Raw genomic sequence first — 15,148 nt, forward strand, 5'->3', positions numbered from 1 at the left:
TTGACAAGCTTGAATTTTATAAAAAATAAATCAACCATTGTGATCCTCGATTTTATTCTCTAACACAAATGGTGCTGTTTTTGTATTCGTATGGTGACCTCCCCTTGAGGAATTACTAGAACAATAGACCTGATCCACCTAGTCCCAGCAAATATGATAAACATTTGAAAATTCTAAGTGTTTCTTGCAGAAAAGCCACTTGTGTTTTGAGAATCTTACACCATTTGGCTGTATTAGCAGCTTTTACATTTTAAGTCACAGCATTAATAGAATTATCCATCTTAAAACCTCAATTCTTAATAAGAAAGGAAAAGACTATCCATAACATCCATCACAGTACCAATTAGAACAGTGATAATTAACTCCATCTCCTAAAATAAGTCCTCTGGTGGGTCCTCATCCCCCATCACCCCACCTGTATTCCCTCTCAGAAATTTCAGTATGGCTTACCATAGTGGAACATTTTTTTTCCCTCACCCTCTCAAACTAAATTCAAACAAATTACTTTTAACCTCAACTCATCTTTCATAAACAGTTTTACCCAACTCCTCGGTTTGTACAGTACATGTCTTTTTCATTTTTTTTTCTATTTTCAATACATTTTCTATTTTTTTTATATTTTGCTTTATCCCTTTGCTTCCATTATAATAATATTTCTTCTAATTCTTCTACACTGTTAGTCCATAAACGATTCCTTTAGACGCATGTTATCATTTTGCAGTTTTTCCGTGGTATGAGTGAGTACAACGACTTTGTCACTTAGCGTTTTATTCTCTTTCTTCGATTAGTGTTTAATTGAGGATTTTAATTTTAATTTACCAGCGTCACTAACAACTTTCTGTAGCAGATCCAGCTTCTGCAATTTTTCAGATATGGGGATATCTTTTCAAATAAGTAGATATCAACTGCAGACCCTTTACTGGCTTTACCCTTGGTCTTCATAGCCTGATCTTCTCAACTTTGTCTGTGCTGTTCACAGGGTTCAGCTGAAGAGATTAGGGTCACCAGTCCCCAGCTGTGTGTCTATGATGAGTGACGAGTCAATGGAGCCACCAATACAGTTTGGAGATGGAGCCCTTGACACTGACCCCAGGTGAGGTCACTGTTGTCCATCATCTCTTCCTTTCTTATTTTCTTTGTTCTGTGAAAAGTTTAAGAAGTTTATGAAGAATAAATACCTGAAAGCTGAAAACTGCTAAAAAGAAATGTACAGCTAGTATTTTCTCCTGACCAATGGATGAAAAAGTGTGTATCCACTGCAGACATGATCAGATATACACACAGGTTGAGGAACAGAGAGCTGTAATTAAGTACAGAAGTAATTAGAAAGGACCTGGATTCCTCAAAACATGTCTAGCCCTTGAAGTTGTGTGACATCATATATGACAGACGCAGAGATCTATAGATCCAGCTCCCTGCTGTGTGTTCATGAAGACCGACCCTTCAACAGATCAATCACTAGAGTGTGGAAAAAGAAACTCCACTAGGACACCCTGTCCATTTACACAATAATGTGAACCTGGTTTTATTGAGTTTAATTCCTTGTCAGTTGCATTGGGAGCAGATTGAAGACAACTTGATGATGATGGATGGCAGCTGCAATTACAATTGTTAATCTGGGTATTTCCTTCACACTGTATTGTAATTATTTGTTTACAAAGTCCAGCCCCTTGTCCTCACAGTGGAACCTGCCTAGAGAGTCCTGTAGTCATGTGGGTTCAGAGTCAACAGGGTGACTTGTATTAGTAGACAGACACTGGTAGGTGTAGGTAAACACTTGATACCTGCATTGCATACTACAAAATAGTGTATTCTAGACAATATGGGAAAGCAATAAAACAGGCATACAGAATGTTAGGTTATTTAGTTCAAAGCAAAGAATTTGTTGAAGGATCTTCTGTGAAAACTGTATAAAGCACCAGTGAGGTCTCATTTAAAATTGTGAACAATTTGTTTGAATTTGGTCACTGTGGTTACAAACAGATTACGTCTCTGCAATTAGTCAAGATACAATCCTGGAACAAAGGAATGTCTAACAACTGAACATTTCTAATCTTATAAGAGTGGCTAAGGGGAGTCCAATTCAAGATTATAAAATCCTAAAGATAATGACACACTCAGTCCAGTGACCTGAATCACTATGAACAGTGATACAAAATGTGAGAGACATGAGTTGACACTACAGGAAAGGACATTTCAAGCTGAGGACAGGAGGACCTTCTTTACACAAAAGGTTGCTGAAGAGTGAAACACACAACTAAGCCATGTTACTGATACCCTGGTGTCTTTCAAGAACAACACAGTCTGAGAGCCTTGGACCAATTAGGTACCAACTAGCAAACTGGCTATACTGCCTGAATGGGCTCTTCTAGTGATTTTAGTTTAGCGCTGTAAATATGGAGCAATACTTGTACCTACTGGATTTTTACATTTTCACATACGGGCTGTGTTGAATTTCTGCTGCTTTTATAAGATTTATAATTTAACGTGGATTAATGATTGTCAAAAACATGCAACACCCATGTCACTCTGCGTACAGTATTTATAAACAAGGTGTTTCAGAGGCCTACATTCTGTTCACCCAGACAACCCCAGACTGCTACTAAGCATTAAACTCTTAATGCATAGAGATAATGCATAAGAGGCCACTTAAGAGATAAGCTGCCTTCTAACTAAATATAAAGCAACCTGCAGTTAAAATCTCTTTCTCTCTGCAACCCAGATGCCACAAAATAAATGGGAGCCTATGTCCCAACCATAAAAATACACCCTAAGCAGGGCAGATGTTTCTAACTGAGGTATCTTTTACCCAGGAAACCCAAGTTCCCTAAAAACACAATAGCATGCTCTCTCTAACCTAGTTCAAATGCTTAGCTCCAGTCAGGTCTGGTTTGGATGATCATGAAGTAGGGGCTCTTGCCTGGCACAAGCTTCAAGTCCCAACTCCTGTTGACTCCTCTCTCTTCTCTGCTTGCCTGCTTCTTGTTTCTTCTTCTCTCTGTGCTCTTAATGTGATCTTATATTGAGTGTGTCTGTCTTGCTCCTTGACAATCATTAATCCACAAATGTATACTAAGGTAAACTTTACAATTGTTTTTCCTCAAGGGACCCCCAGACCTCAGCAAACATCCTCCCTGCTTTGAAGTTATAAGTGTTTACTCTGTCAAGTGTCACAAACTTAATCTAAAATCGAAGAGACACTTCTCAGCCACCTAAAGCTGTAACAATACACTACTGATTTATCACTTATACCTACAACATCACCAGCTACATGATCAATATGTGACTTCAGTCGAGCAGTTCAGTTGAGAAGTGGGAGAACAGCCCCAATACCAGCACAGCCAGTCCTGAACATCATATACCGCAGGCAGCAGGAGAGAAGCACTTGAATACTGAACGAGACTTTCTGAAGGGACACACTTGGTCACAGTACTTCAGACCAGTGTCCAGATATGGAGAAAGGAGATTAATGGAAAGAATGTGTCTGTGCTGTTCACAGAGTCAAGTTGGACAGGCCAGGATCACCAGTGCCCAGCTGTGTGTCCATGAAGAGTGACTGGTCAATGGAGCCACCAATACAGTTCAGAGGTGGAGCCCTTGACACTAACCCCAGGTGAGTTAATGTTGTCCATTGAGTGAATCTGTTAGCAGGTCATGAAGTGAGATTGTGTGAACTGGATCATCTCTCCCTTTCTGATTTCCTTTGTTCTGTGAAAAGTTTAAGAAGTGTCTAAAAACACAGAATAGCATGTTCTCTCTAACATGGTTCAAATACTAACAGTAGCTCCAGTAGGGGCTCTTGCCTGGCACAAGCTTCAAGTCCCAACTCCTGCAGACTCCTATCTCTTCTCTGCTTGCCTGCTTCTTGTTTCTTCTTCTCTCTGTGTTCTTAAAATGATCTTATATTGAGTGTGTCTCTCCTGCTCCTTGACAATCATTAATCCACAACTTCCCTATGTATACTGAGGTAAACTTTACAATTGTATTTCCTCAAGGGACCCCCAGACTTCAGCAAACATCCTCCCTCTGCTTTGAAGTTAGAAGTGTTTAATCTAAAGTCGAAGAGACACTTCTCAGCCACCTAAAGCTGTAACAATGCACTACCGATTTATCACTTATACCTACAACGTCACCAGCTACATGATCAATATGTGATTTCAGTCGAGCAGTTCAGTTGAGAAGTGGGAGAACAGCCCCAATACCAGCACAGTTAGTCCTGAACATCGTGTACTGTAGGCAGCAGGAGAGAAGCACTTGAACACTTAATGAGACTTTCTGTAGAGATGCACTAGGTCACAGTACTTTCGACCAGTGTCCAGATACAGAGAAAGGAGATTAATAGAAAAACTTTGTCTGTGCCTTTCACAGGGTCAAGCTGGACAGGCCAGGATCACCAGTGCCCAGCTGTGTGTCCATGAAGAGTGACTGGTCAATGGAGCCACCAATACAGTTCAGAGGTGGAGCCCTTGACACTAACCCCAGGTGAGGTCAATGTTGTCCTTTGAGTGTATCTGTTAGCAGGTCGTGAGATGATATTGTGTGAACAATTTCCTTTATTTCCTTTGTTCTGTGAAAAGTTTAAGAAGGATAAATACCTGACAGCTGAAAACTGCTGAAAATAAAATCAAAATTTTACAGCTAGTAAAATGGGTGAAAGAGTGTGTATCCACTGCAGACATGATCAGAGACACACACAGGGTGAGGAACCTAGAGCTGCAATTGAATACAGGAGTGTATTTTTAAGGAGTGATGGGCACTCCTGATCATGTGTGACCCAGGCAGACATCTGTGGAATCAACTGTGTGTCCATGAAGATCAACTAATAGAGTGTAGAAGAGTAGCTCTGCTGTGATACTCAGTCCATTTACACAGTATGATGAACCTGATTTTATTAAGTTGAACTCACTAAAATGTGTATGGCCAGAGAGAGGTGTGATGATCACTTGATGATGATGGCATAGTTGGCAGCTGTAATTTTTACTTTTAATAGAGATGTTTCCATCACACTCATATTATTATTATTGATTTACAAGTCCAGCTCTTCATCTTCATAGTGGAACCTGGTCAGTGAGTTTTGATGTCATGTAGGGTCAGAGTCAGCAGAGTGAAATGCAGAAGAACCGTCTCAGTGCTGGTGTGTTTTGATGGCCTGGTAGACATCCTGCATCTTGAACACTCAGCACACAGGGTTCTGGCCAAGTCAAGCCAGTGCAGGAGTCAGAACAAGGAACAACCTGGATTATCTGATTGTCCATTCTGATGGACATTAATCAGAAAGAGACATCCAATCGTCTGGCCATCAGGCCACTTGATCGAGGTCTCACTAGGTCAAGATGTGTTTAGGCTCATGTACAGTGATTTCTCCACAACAAGATGTCACACACAGGTATCTCATAACCCTAGCATGTTGTCCAGATAATGTAGAGACCAGATAATGGCAAAACGAGCAGAATAGTGTTGTCTTTTGACAATCCCATTCGTTTCTCAATTTCTCTTTCCCTATTTAATGCCGAGGCACCTCTTTAACAGTGCTTTGTCATTATTCGGCTCACCCCCTTCACTCCCTTTCTGTGAGGACAGACTACATCACAGGACAGTGTTTAAGGAAAATACACATTCTACATGTTGCAACTGCAACAGAATTACAATACGTTCACATGACAAAGTCAATTTACTTTTACTTTTTTGTGGATGTGAATCTCCTCCTGTCCTCAGCTCTACTGTATATGTGGTCATGTGTTTGTATTCTTGTCCTCAGCTCTGTGTTTGTGTGCATCTCAATCTCTCCTTCTGTCCTGAGCTGTATCTTTCCCCCCTTCCTGTCTTGAACACTTTATGGGTCTTTTCCTCTTTTTTTCTCATGTCCTGAATTCTTAAACCTGTATTTTCTTAAGGAGTGATATAGTGAGTGTCAGGCAGGCTTTATAACTCTAAGATAAAGGTACAATGTGAAGATTTACATTGCTTTTGCTCATAGGTCTGCTAGGCAAGTGGATGTGTCATGTGATATCTGCACTGACAAGAAGATGAGAGCTGTGAAATACTGTCATGTCTGCCCAGCCTCCTACTGTGAGACACATGTCCGACAGCACTACACGGTCCCAGCCCTGCAGAAACACAGACTGGTGGACATCAGTGGAGACCAGGAGTCCAGACTGTGTCAGCAGCACCACAGAGCTCTGGAGCTGTTCTGTAAGACTGACCAGACTCTCATCTGCAGTCTGTGTTCAGTGCAGGAACACATGGGCCATGACACCATCTTTAAGTCAGAAGAGCAACAGACACAGGTAAGAGGCTTCAGTCACTTATCTTCTATATGAGATCAGACCTGTGCAGAACACTAACATTCTTTTCACCTGCTGACTCAGTGAAACTCTAAGGGCTGACTGCTTCTGTACTGTGTCATCTCTTCCCTGAGCTCACGGAGATCTGTAGTGACCAGTGTGACTGAATTAATACACACTCATCACTGAAGACAGCTGATTGACTGTGTGCTATTTTATTTCACATGTACTGTACAGTGTAAAACATTAGTGACCAGAACTCATTATCTCAGTACAGAAACACTGAGGGATGGTCTCTTACTCTTACTGCGGAACTGTTTTCACTATGGATGTTGTCCTTCTCTTTCTATGAAAACTTTAGATCTATTGATTTCTTTACACTCTGCCAATTCTGCCTCTTCCTGAAGTCTCACCCCTTTCTCTGCTCTTCATGCTCAGGATGTGGGAAGAGCTGTGAGTGACCTTACAGATGATCTTGAGAATTTCTACACAGGAGGATTTCAGGAGACTGACCAAACAGGTTAGTGTATAAGTGTGTCTCTCAGGAGAAGGACAGACTAGGTCAGTGTGTGAGTGTGCTTTTACGACTGTTACTGTAGGACTCAATTAAACATAATTAAACATAATTAAACATAATTTTAAGTCTCACACATAATTTTAAGTCTCACACATGGATTCTAAATATGCAATATACACAATATATGCAATATATATGCAATATATATATATATGCAATATACACTCTATTGATACAACACTAAAACATGCATTACAAACCAACAAGAGTCAAAGAATATATTTGTGAATCTGTCTGCTGTAATATGAATTGTTGATTGTTACTCAGGGATTAAAGATCTGTAAATAACAACAAAGTTAAATATATATCAACTATTGTTATTGTCTATCTCATAGGGTATATGAATCTCATATCAGTATCTTTTATATATCTTATCAGTGGTTAAATCACATTCATATTCTCATTGACAAGACTACTTTACAACTACTTTACAACTATTTTATCAAACGCGTCTGACTAAAGAACCGAAAAGACAAAACATAACTGTCTCACAAAAAACAAGATTTCTTCTGTTTTTTACTGTTGCACTCTCTCAGACTGCTTGGTGTCATGTGATGAAAACAGTCAGATTGCCAGGTTAGCTGGAGAGAGAAAAGCTGAGCCAGTGAGCAAACCAATGAAATGACTTGTGTGCTACCTTATAAAACAGGAAATCACAGTTGTTGATTGACTGGGATGTCAGCAGATATATCTTGATACCCTCTAGGTTCCTCATTGGTTGATCATACAGATTGGAAGGTTAGTGATGTCTGACCCATTATCTTGGGTCTTGTTGTCTTGGTGAAAGCAAAAGGAAGATTTTTAGACATCTTTAATAACAGCTTTAAAATCTCTAAAAACTAGTTCTATAATAACACTGACAGCACCCGCCTGTCCAGGAGCATTTGAGCCCTCAATCAGTCGGGTCTCCTGGTTGTTCTGTCACTCTTGTGCTTTAGACACAGTACCACCTTCTCGGCTATAACTGGATGCAGCCTTACAAGCCCTTGCTTTTACAAGGTAGGGGTAGAACGAGAAACTTCCCCTGCCGATGTAAAGGTAGAAAGTGAAAAATAAAAAAAAGTTTTCTATAATCCTATAATTAAAATAATAAAATTCCAAATATAGTATAATGTAACTTAAAATACAAATACATAAAAGTATACTCTCCTGTAAATAAAATAAACATTGGAGTTTGAGTATTATCGTTTATTAAATGTATAAATAATATAATCTTGTAACAAAACTAGATATTTACAGAAAATACTTAGCAGGATAATCAATAATTAAAAAGCATTATTATTATTGTTATTATTATTATTTAGGATATTGCATTCCAATATATCTCAATATGCTTCACATAAAAGAAAAGCTAAAAAAGAAGTCAGGGAACTTAATAATAACTAAAAACAAAATAGATAGCAAATTAGTTTATAGTGCCGGAAGTTGAGAGGCTTGCTGGTAAAGAAGGGTTTTAAGATCTATTGTAAAGTTCTGGGTGGAAATTGCTTGTCTGAGATGATGCTTTGCCTAGACTAGGGATATAATCTGATTTCCTTGCTCTGGTCAATACCAGTGAGTTGGTGGGAACTTATGTGAAACGGTAGCTGAGTAACTGCTGCCTTCTTGAGGGAATGGGAATCTGTGAATGGAACTGTCTCCTTATTTTAAAAATATATCTTCTAACCAAGAGAGACTGTTTTTAACTAAGGGATTCTCTATACAGGAAATCAGAGTTTCCTATAAACAACAGAATGGTAAACTCTCTTAATAAGGTTCAAATAACTAGAATCTGGTGTTTATGGGTGACAGTAATCTGGACAGGCATGTCTTGCCTTTGGTGTCTCCTTTTTTCTCTTCTGTGTTCTTCCCCTTGTCTCCTTCTATCTCTGTCTTTGTAATCTGTTTTCCTGGATTGTTGATGACTCTTAATGATTTACCTCTAACTTAATTAACCAGGCAGTTCCTTTGATCAGTGTGTCTCTGTACCCCTACAACTCAGCATACACCTCAGTTTCTTTCTTGCTTTAAAGCTTCTGAGATCTGCATGAATGTTTTCAGTAGATGTTAACCACTGTCTCTAAATTCTTAGACACCTCAATCCAATAGCCATAACAATTTACTGTACAATGCATTACCCTACACTGTACTGTTCAACAAATGAAACACAAAATAAATCCATAGTAAATAATAAAATAAGATCATGTCATGACCAGGAATCAGAAACCTGTTACCAGAAAATGCTCTAACCAGTCCCCAGCGCTTTCTAATTCCACAATTGTTGGATTTTTGCCTGCATAACGACTCAATTTTTTGCCTAGCAATTTAGATTTTATGCCTAACGCTCGGAGATCACCGCACAGGGTCCTGAAATACTTTTTAGCAGCTTGCCATAACAGATAATTAAGGTCTTTCCCTGACATAACTACATTACAAGTTAGTCACAATTTTCAGCAGAAAAGCACATGATGCAGAAGATGTAAGAGGATGAAGTAGAGCCTTATGTAACACAGAAAATAGGTGTCCCTGTATCAGGTCCACTCATAGCCTGCTTTGTCCAGGACTAAAACAGTCCATTTCTTTCAGAGGCTCCCTATGCAGTATGTTTTGTCTCTTTAAATTGTCACCTGTTGAACATTGTGCTGAAGGGAAAAAATGGTCCATTTAAATTCATTTAAACTTGCATTTAAAACCTAAGGAGTTTGTGACAGACTACCCTTTTATGGTAGCTAAATGTTAGGAACTTACACACATGAACTCTTGACTTGACTTGACTGGATCTTTTGCACCGCATCTGGACATATATCATTGTATTTAGCTGCTTTAACTCTAATTTGGTCTGTAACTATGCAGCTTTCTTAACCTTTCCATACCTTACGAACAAGTAGCAGTGGAATGAGACCTCAACTCTGTTGTGTCCATTTTGGCTAGTCTGCCCACTCTGCCTTGTTTTTCACTGGTAAGCCAACACAGAAACATTTTGCCAGCTAAGGTTCTCATTTCCCCTGGCTAACAGGGACCGTTCACTCCCTGGATGCTCACATAAGGAAAACTTGGCTTCACACAGGTCACCAATCCCCTAATAACTTCCTGCTGATTGAGCACACATTCTCCCTGGGTATTTAGAGTATCTGTATGCCTCCCTCTGGTGTCCTGTTCATGTACTTGACACTCCAGATCTAGTTGCCCTGTTACAGAGACATAGAAAACTTAAACTGTTTTAATATAGTAAGTAGCCTCTTCAAGGCCTGAGATTTCAATTTTACTTAATTTTTGTTCCTTTGTTGTGGTAATATTGGAAAAAAAAAGGCATTACTTCAGCTTTAATTACAATATTCATTTCTTTTTCACATATCCTCTTTTGGTGTTTCTAATATCTTTCTTTTTACATGTGCTTGTTACAGTTCATTATACTCTATAATATGTTGAACATAATCTCCATTTCTTTCTTAATGATTTTATAAAGTGCTTTATTTTATTTCAATGTCTGAACCACTGTTACTGCACAGTTATGGTATTATGGTTTTTGATAGTTGTAAAAACTAATGGTTGTTCAGAAGGAGTCCTGAAGAGGTGTATTTTCTGACTGCAGAAAGTCCTGCAGAACTACTGTAGGTTAAACTACGTGCTTCATCTGCTCCTGCAGGAACCCCACTCTGACTCCGGCAGCCAGCTGCATAACCTCAGTTACTGTAACTGTTCCCAAATGCTGGAGCACATGTGTCCTTGTGGAGCTCTGAATCCTTGATCATGTAAATTCCACTACTGCTTCAGCTGGGCTTCTTCAACCAGATTCTACTCTGGTACTTTCCCTTAAGTCTTCTTACCTTTAGAAACCCTCATCAAATTGAGCTCCTATCCTCTGAGCTCGGGGAACACTGGGGTCCAGTTGTGCTCCCCTTTGTTGTTGCAACTTTTTCCCCACTTAAATTTCCAGCCATCTTCTTCTCCCTCTTCTTCAGTGGGCTGCAGACTTTTGGCACCACCTCAGCCTCTCAAAATTACTAAATAAATAAAGCAAAATTATTCAGTTGGATATATAAGAATTATTTTATTATTATAGCCTCTGTGAATACAATGTTTTTTTTACAGATTTACATACACATTAACATAATCTATATTTTATCTTACTACTATTTTAAGTAATTGTTACAGCTGGAACGGTAACAACTGTGTTTGTATGTGAAAGTAACTTTTAGAAAATAGACTCTTGCCATAACAACAAAGGTTTATGATTCTTATAAAGCCTTGATAAGCCTGCCCTGTACAAGAGCGGTATCCAAAATCCTTCTTACTGTAAGAGTTTATGATGTCCTAATTAGAAGATAAAGAATCCAGATTGTAAGTCAAAGTCCTACCCATGATTTTCTTTTCCCTCGTAGCACCAGAACACTGCCGTAGATAGTATATTGCCTAACAATGTGACTCAACAATATGCAAGACACATTATTCCATGAATAAATAGAATGCTTATACAATGTATTATAAAACCCCCAACATCAACATAGCAGCTGCTTGTTTTTCAAACTTTATTTGAAAAACTAAACTGAAAAAAGACCAAGCCTGTGTAGTAATACTGTACACCCCCAACAACCACATCACTGGTACAGCACACAGGTACTGTATGACTCACAATATTAGGTGATAAACAGTAGAAGCTCGGTTATATTCAGCACTGTATTACTTGTTACAACAGACACATATTTTTAAAAAAGCTTTAAAAAACTTTTAAAACAAAAGTTATTAATCCTATTTCACATCCATGTGTGAGATCTGGTGTGCATCATGTCATTCAAAACTACTGACCTGTTTTTTTTTAAGTCACTATGTATAATATATTTTAAAATCATAATTGGTGTACACATGACTACTGATGATTCTATAAACTGAATTTCATGAAAGAAACAAAAAATTTTAGTTGTGTTACTGTACTGTATGACTAGTGCAGGAATTTACTAATGGGTGAACATTTAATTTTTATTATTAAAATAAGATACACTGTAGGTTAGACACAATGTTTTGTTAAGGATTCACTGTGCCACCTGGCAGTTTTACAGAGTAGTGGAGTCCTGCATCAGATTATTTAAAAAATAAGGTTGGTACCTTTCAACATACCATGGCATTGTAGTATTGTAGTGTCTTGCAGTATTAGGTTTTTGTCTATGATCGGTCCCAAATAATTTTAGTAATTGACATCTATTAAGTGGGTTGAAGGGGGGAAGCATTTTTCCTGAAATCAATGTTAAGTTCTTTTGTTTTCCAAATATTTAACTCCAAAGATTTTTACCCAGTTTCAGCACTAGAGGGATCACTAGCTCACTACAGGTATCAGTATTCACATTGCCACGTGTGGTTCAGATTTAAAATAATTTCTTCTTTAAATTTGAAATCTTTCCATCATTCTGTTGAAATCAGAACTCAGATTCATCTGTTGTGTTATAAGCAGTTCTTTCATTTAAAACTACACAACTGATATTTGTGAGCAGGGCCATCCCTAGCTTTTTGGGGGCCCTAGTCAAGCCCTTGGAAAGGGGCCTCCACATCACGATTTGTGCATACACTACTATTATCAGCTCCCAACCAAAACTGATAAATTAACTATTAAGCTAGAAAACATTTATTAACCAGCTTCAAAGAAATCATAATAAATAACTTAGAAACAAGAACAAGACACATGCATTTTATAAAGATAACATACAGATGCAGCCATTCAAAATGCATGGTACAAACCCGTACCACATGCAATTACCCACAAGTCACTGTGTTGTACTGTGGTACGTGATTGGCTGGCCAAAATGACCAACAGTGGCACTCTTGGTGCAATGGTCATTAGTGAAAAGATTTAATCATTTAATCTCTTTACTCTGCAAGGTCTGAGATTTTGATTTGACTTCATTAATGTTTTCTTGCTATTTTGATACTGAAATAAACCTTATTTTAGCCTCCATTACAATATTCATTTCTTTTTTCACATATCCTCTGTTGTTCTTTCTAATATCTTTTTTACCCATGCTTGTTCCAGTTTATTATACTCTGTATAATATGTTGAACATCATCTCCAATCGTTTCTTAATTATTTTCAATGTATATTCTTTTATTAAAATATCTGAACCATTGTTTATGAACAGTTTCATTATGGCTTTTGATAGTTGTGGAAGACTAATGGCTGTTCAGAAGGAATCTTGAAGAGGTGTATTTTCTGACTGCACAGTCAAGTCAAGTCCTGCAGAGCTACTGTAGATTAAACTACCTGCTGCAGCTGCTCCTGTAAGAACCACACTCTGACAGCCAGCTGCTGATCCTCAGTTAACTGGTCCCAGCTCCTGGAGCACATGTGTTCTTGTGGAGCTCTGAATCCTTGATCATGTAAACTCCACTGCTGCTTCAGCTGGGCTTCTTGAACCAGATCCTGCTCTGTTGCTTTCCCTTCAGTCATCTTACCTTAAGAAACACTCATTAAGTTGAGCTCTTTTCCTCTGAGCTCAGTGCACACTGGGGTCCAGTTCAGCTCCCCTTTGTTGTTGCAGCTGGTTCCCCATCTGAATTTCCACCCATCTTCTTCTTCTTCCTCAGTGGGCTGCAGACTTTTGGCACCACCTCAGCCTCGCAAAATTACTAAATAAATCAAAATTACTCAGTCGGATATGTAAAAATTAGTTTATTTTCACCTATTTAGTTTATTCTGCCTGTTGTGAATACAGTGTTTTTTTCAAGATTTATGTACACATTAACATAAACTATATTTAGTCCTACTACTACAGCAGGAACTGTGTTTGTACTGTATGTGAAAGTAACTTTTAGAAAGTAACCTCTTGCCATAACAACATAGGTTTATGCTTCTTATGAAGGCTTGATGAAGCCTGCCCTGTACAAGAGTGGTATCCAAAATCCTACATACTGTAAGAGTTTATGATGTCCTAATTAGAAGATAAAAAATCCTGATTGTGAGACAAAGTCCTATGTATGATTTTTTTTTCCTCGTAGCACCAGAACACCGCTGTAGATAGTATATTGCCTAACAATGTGACTCAACAATATGCAAGACAAATTATTCCACAAATAAATAGAATGCTTATACAATGTATTATAAAATCACCTACATCAACATAGCAGCTGCTTGTCTTTCAAAATTTATTTGAAAGACTAAATTGAAAATCCTCAGACCGAACCTGTGTTGTAAAACAGACACATATTTTGAAACATTCTTTTTAAAAAAAGCTTTTAAAACAGAAGTTATTAACCCTTTCTGTGTGAGATCATGGTGTGCATCATGTGTCACATGTGTTCAAGCTACTGACCTGTTTTTTGTTGGTTTTTAAATATAACGTTTTTAAAGTCACTATGTATAATATATTTTACAATCAAAAACTAAAATGAAATTGTTTTCTAATTGGTGCATACATGATTACTAATGATTCTGTAAACTGTATTCAAAGAAAGAAACAAAAAATTATTTTAGTGTTACTGTAGTGTATGACTAGGGCAGGAAATCACTAATTAATTACTAATTATATTTAATTTTTATTATTAAAATGTTTTATTATTAAGTTAAGATCAACTGTAACTTAGAAACAACAGTACATTAAGGAATAATTTTGCCACTTGGCATTTTTACAGATTAGTACAGTCCTGGATCAGATTATTTGAAAACAAAAGATGTTGGAGGTACCTTTCAACATACAGCGGCATGTGTCTTGGAGTATAAGGTTTTTGTCTGTGATCAGTCCCAAATAATTTTAGTAATCAGCATCAATTACAGTGGGATGAAGTGGGGCTGCATTTTTCTAAAATCAATGATTAGGTCTTTTGTTCTCAAAATATTTAACTCCAAAGCATTTTACCCAGTTTCACCACTAGAGGGGTCACTAGCTCACTAGAGGTATCAGTATTCACCATATATTTCAAAGAATTTCTCCTTTTAAATTTGAAATTCTTCAGATTCATCTGTTTGTTTCATTTAAAACTGTTAATAGTGATATTTGTGAGCAGGGCTGTCCCTAGCTTTCTGGGGGCCCCAAACAAAACCTTGAAAAGGAGCCCCTCCAGATCACGATTTTCACATACTGTACACTACTATTATGAGGTACCAACCCAACTGATTTTACTACTTAGAACAGTTAAATAAATTATTAAGCTAGAAAACTTTTACTAACCAGCTTCAAAGAACATATAATAAATAACTTACAAAAAAAACAAGACGCATGCATTTTACAAAGATAACATATTTTAAGAATTAAAGTAATAACATGAAATGTGAATCAGTTACTTTTAGGAAAACACCTCAAGTAGTCTATGTTTCCAGCTAGAA

General features: G+C 37.7%; 1 protein-coding gene across 3 annotated transcripts in view; it reads left to right on the top strand.

The window, feature by feature from the left end:
* Nucleotides 1-984: 984 nt before the first annotated feature.
* The window catches only part of LOC107076225 (NACHT, LRR and PYD domains-containing protein 3-like), a 109,452-nt gene continuing 95,288 nt past the window's right edge, over nt 985-15,148 (top strand). For all 3 annotated transcript variants that reach the window (XM_069180152.1, XM_069180154.1, XM_069180153.1), the window contains exons 1-5: nt 985-1,093; nt 3,500-3,613; nt 4,369-4,482; nt 5,978-6,287; nt 6,723-6,804. In XM_069180152.1, coding sequence (XP_069036253.1) covers nt 1,026-1,093; nt 3,500-3,613; nt 4,369-4,482; nt 5,978-6,287; nt 6,723-6,804 — 688 coding nt within the window. In that variant the 5' untranslated portion in view covers nt 985-1,025. The remainder of the gene's footprint in view (nt 1,094-3,499; nt 3,614-4,368; nt 4,483-5,977; nt 6,288-6,722; nt 6,805-15,148) is intronic.

Source organism: Lepisosteus oculatus, chromosome 18 (genome assembly GCF_040954835.1).
Source record: "Lepisosteus oculatus isolate fLepOcu1 chromosome 18, fLepOcu1.hap2, whole genome shotgun sequence".
In the NCBI taxonomy this organism is placed as follows: Eukaryota; Metazoa; Chordata; class Actinopteri; order Semionotiformes; family Lepisosteidae; genus Lepisosteus; species Lepisosteus oculatus.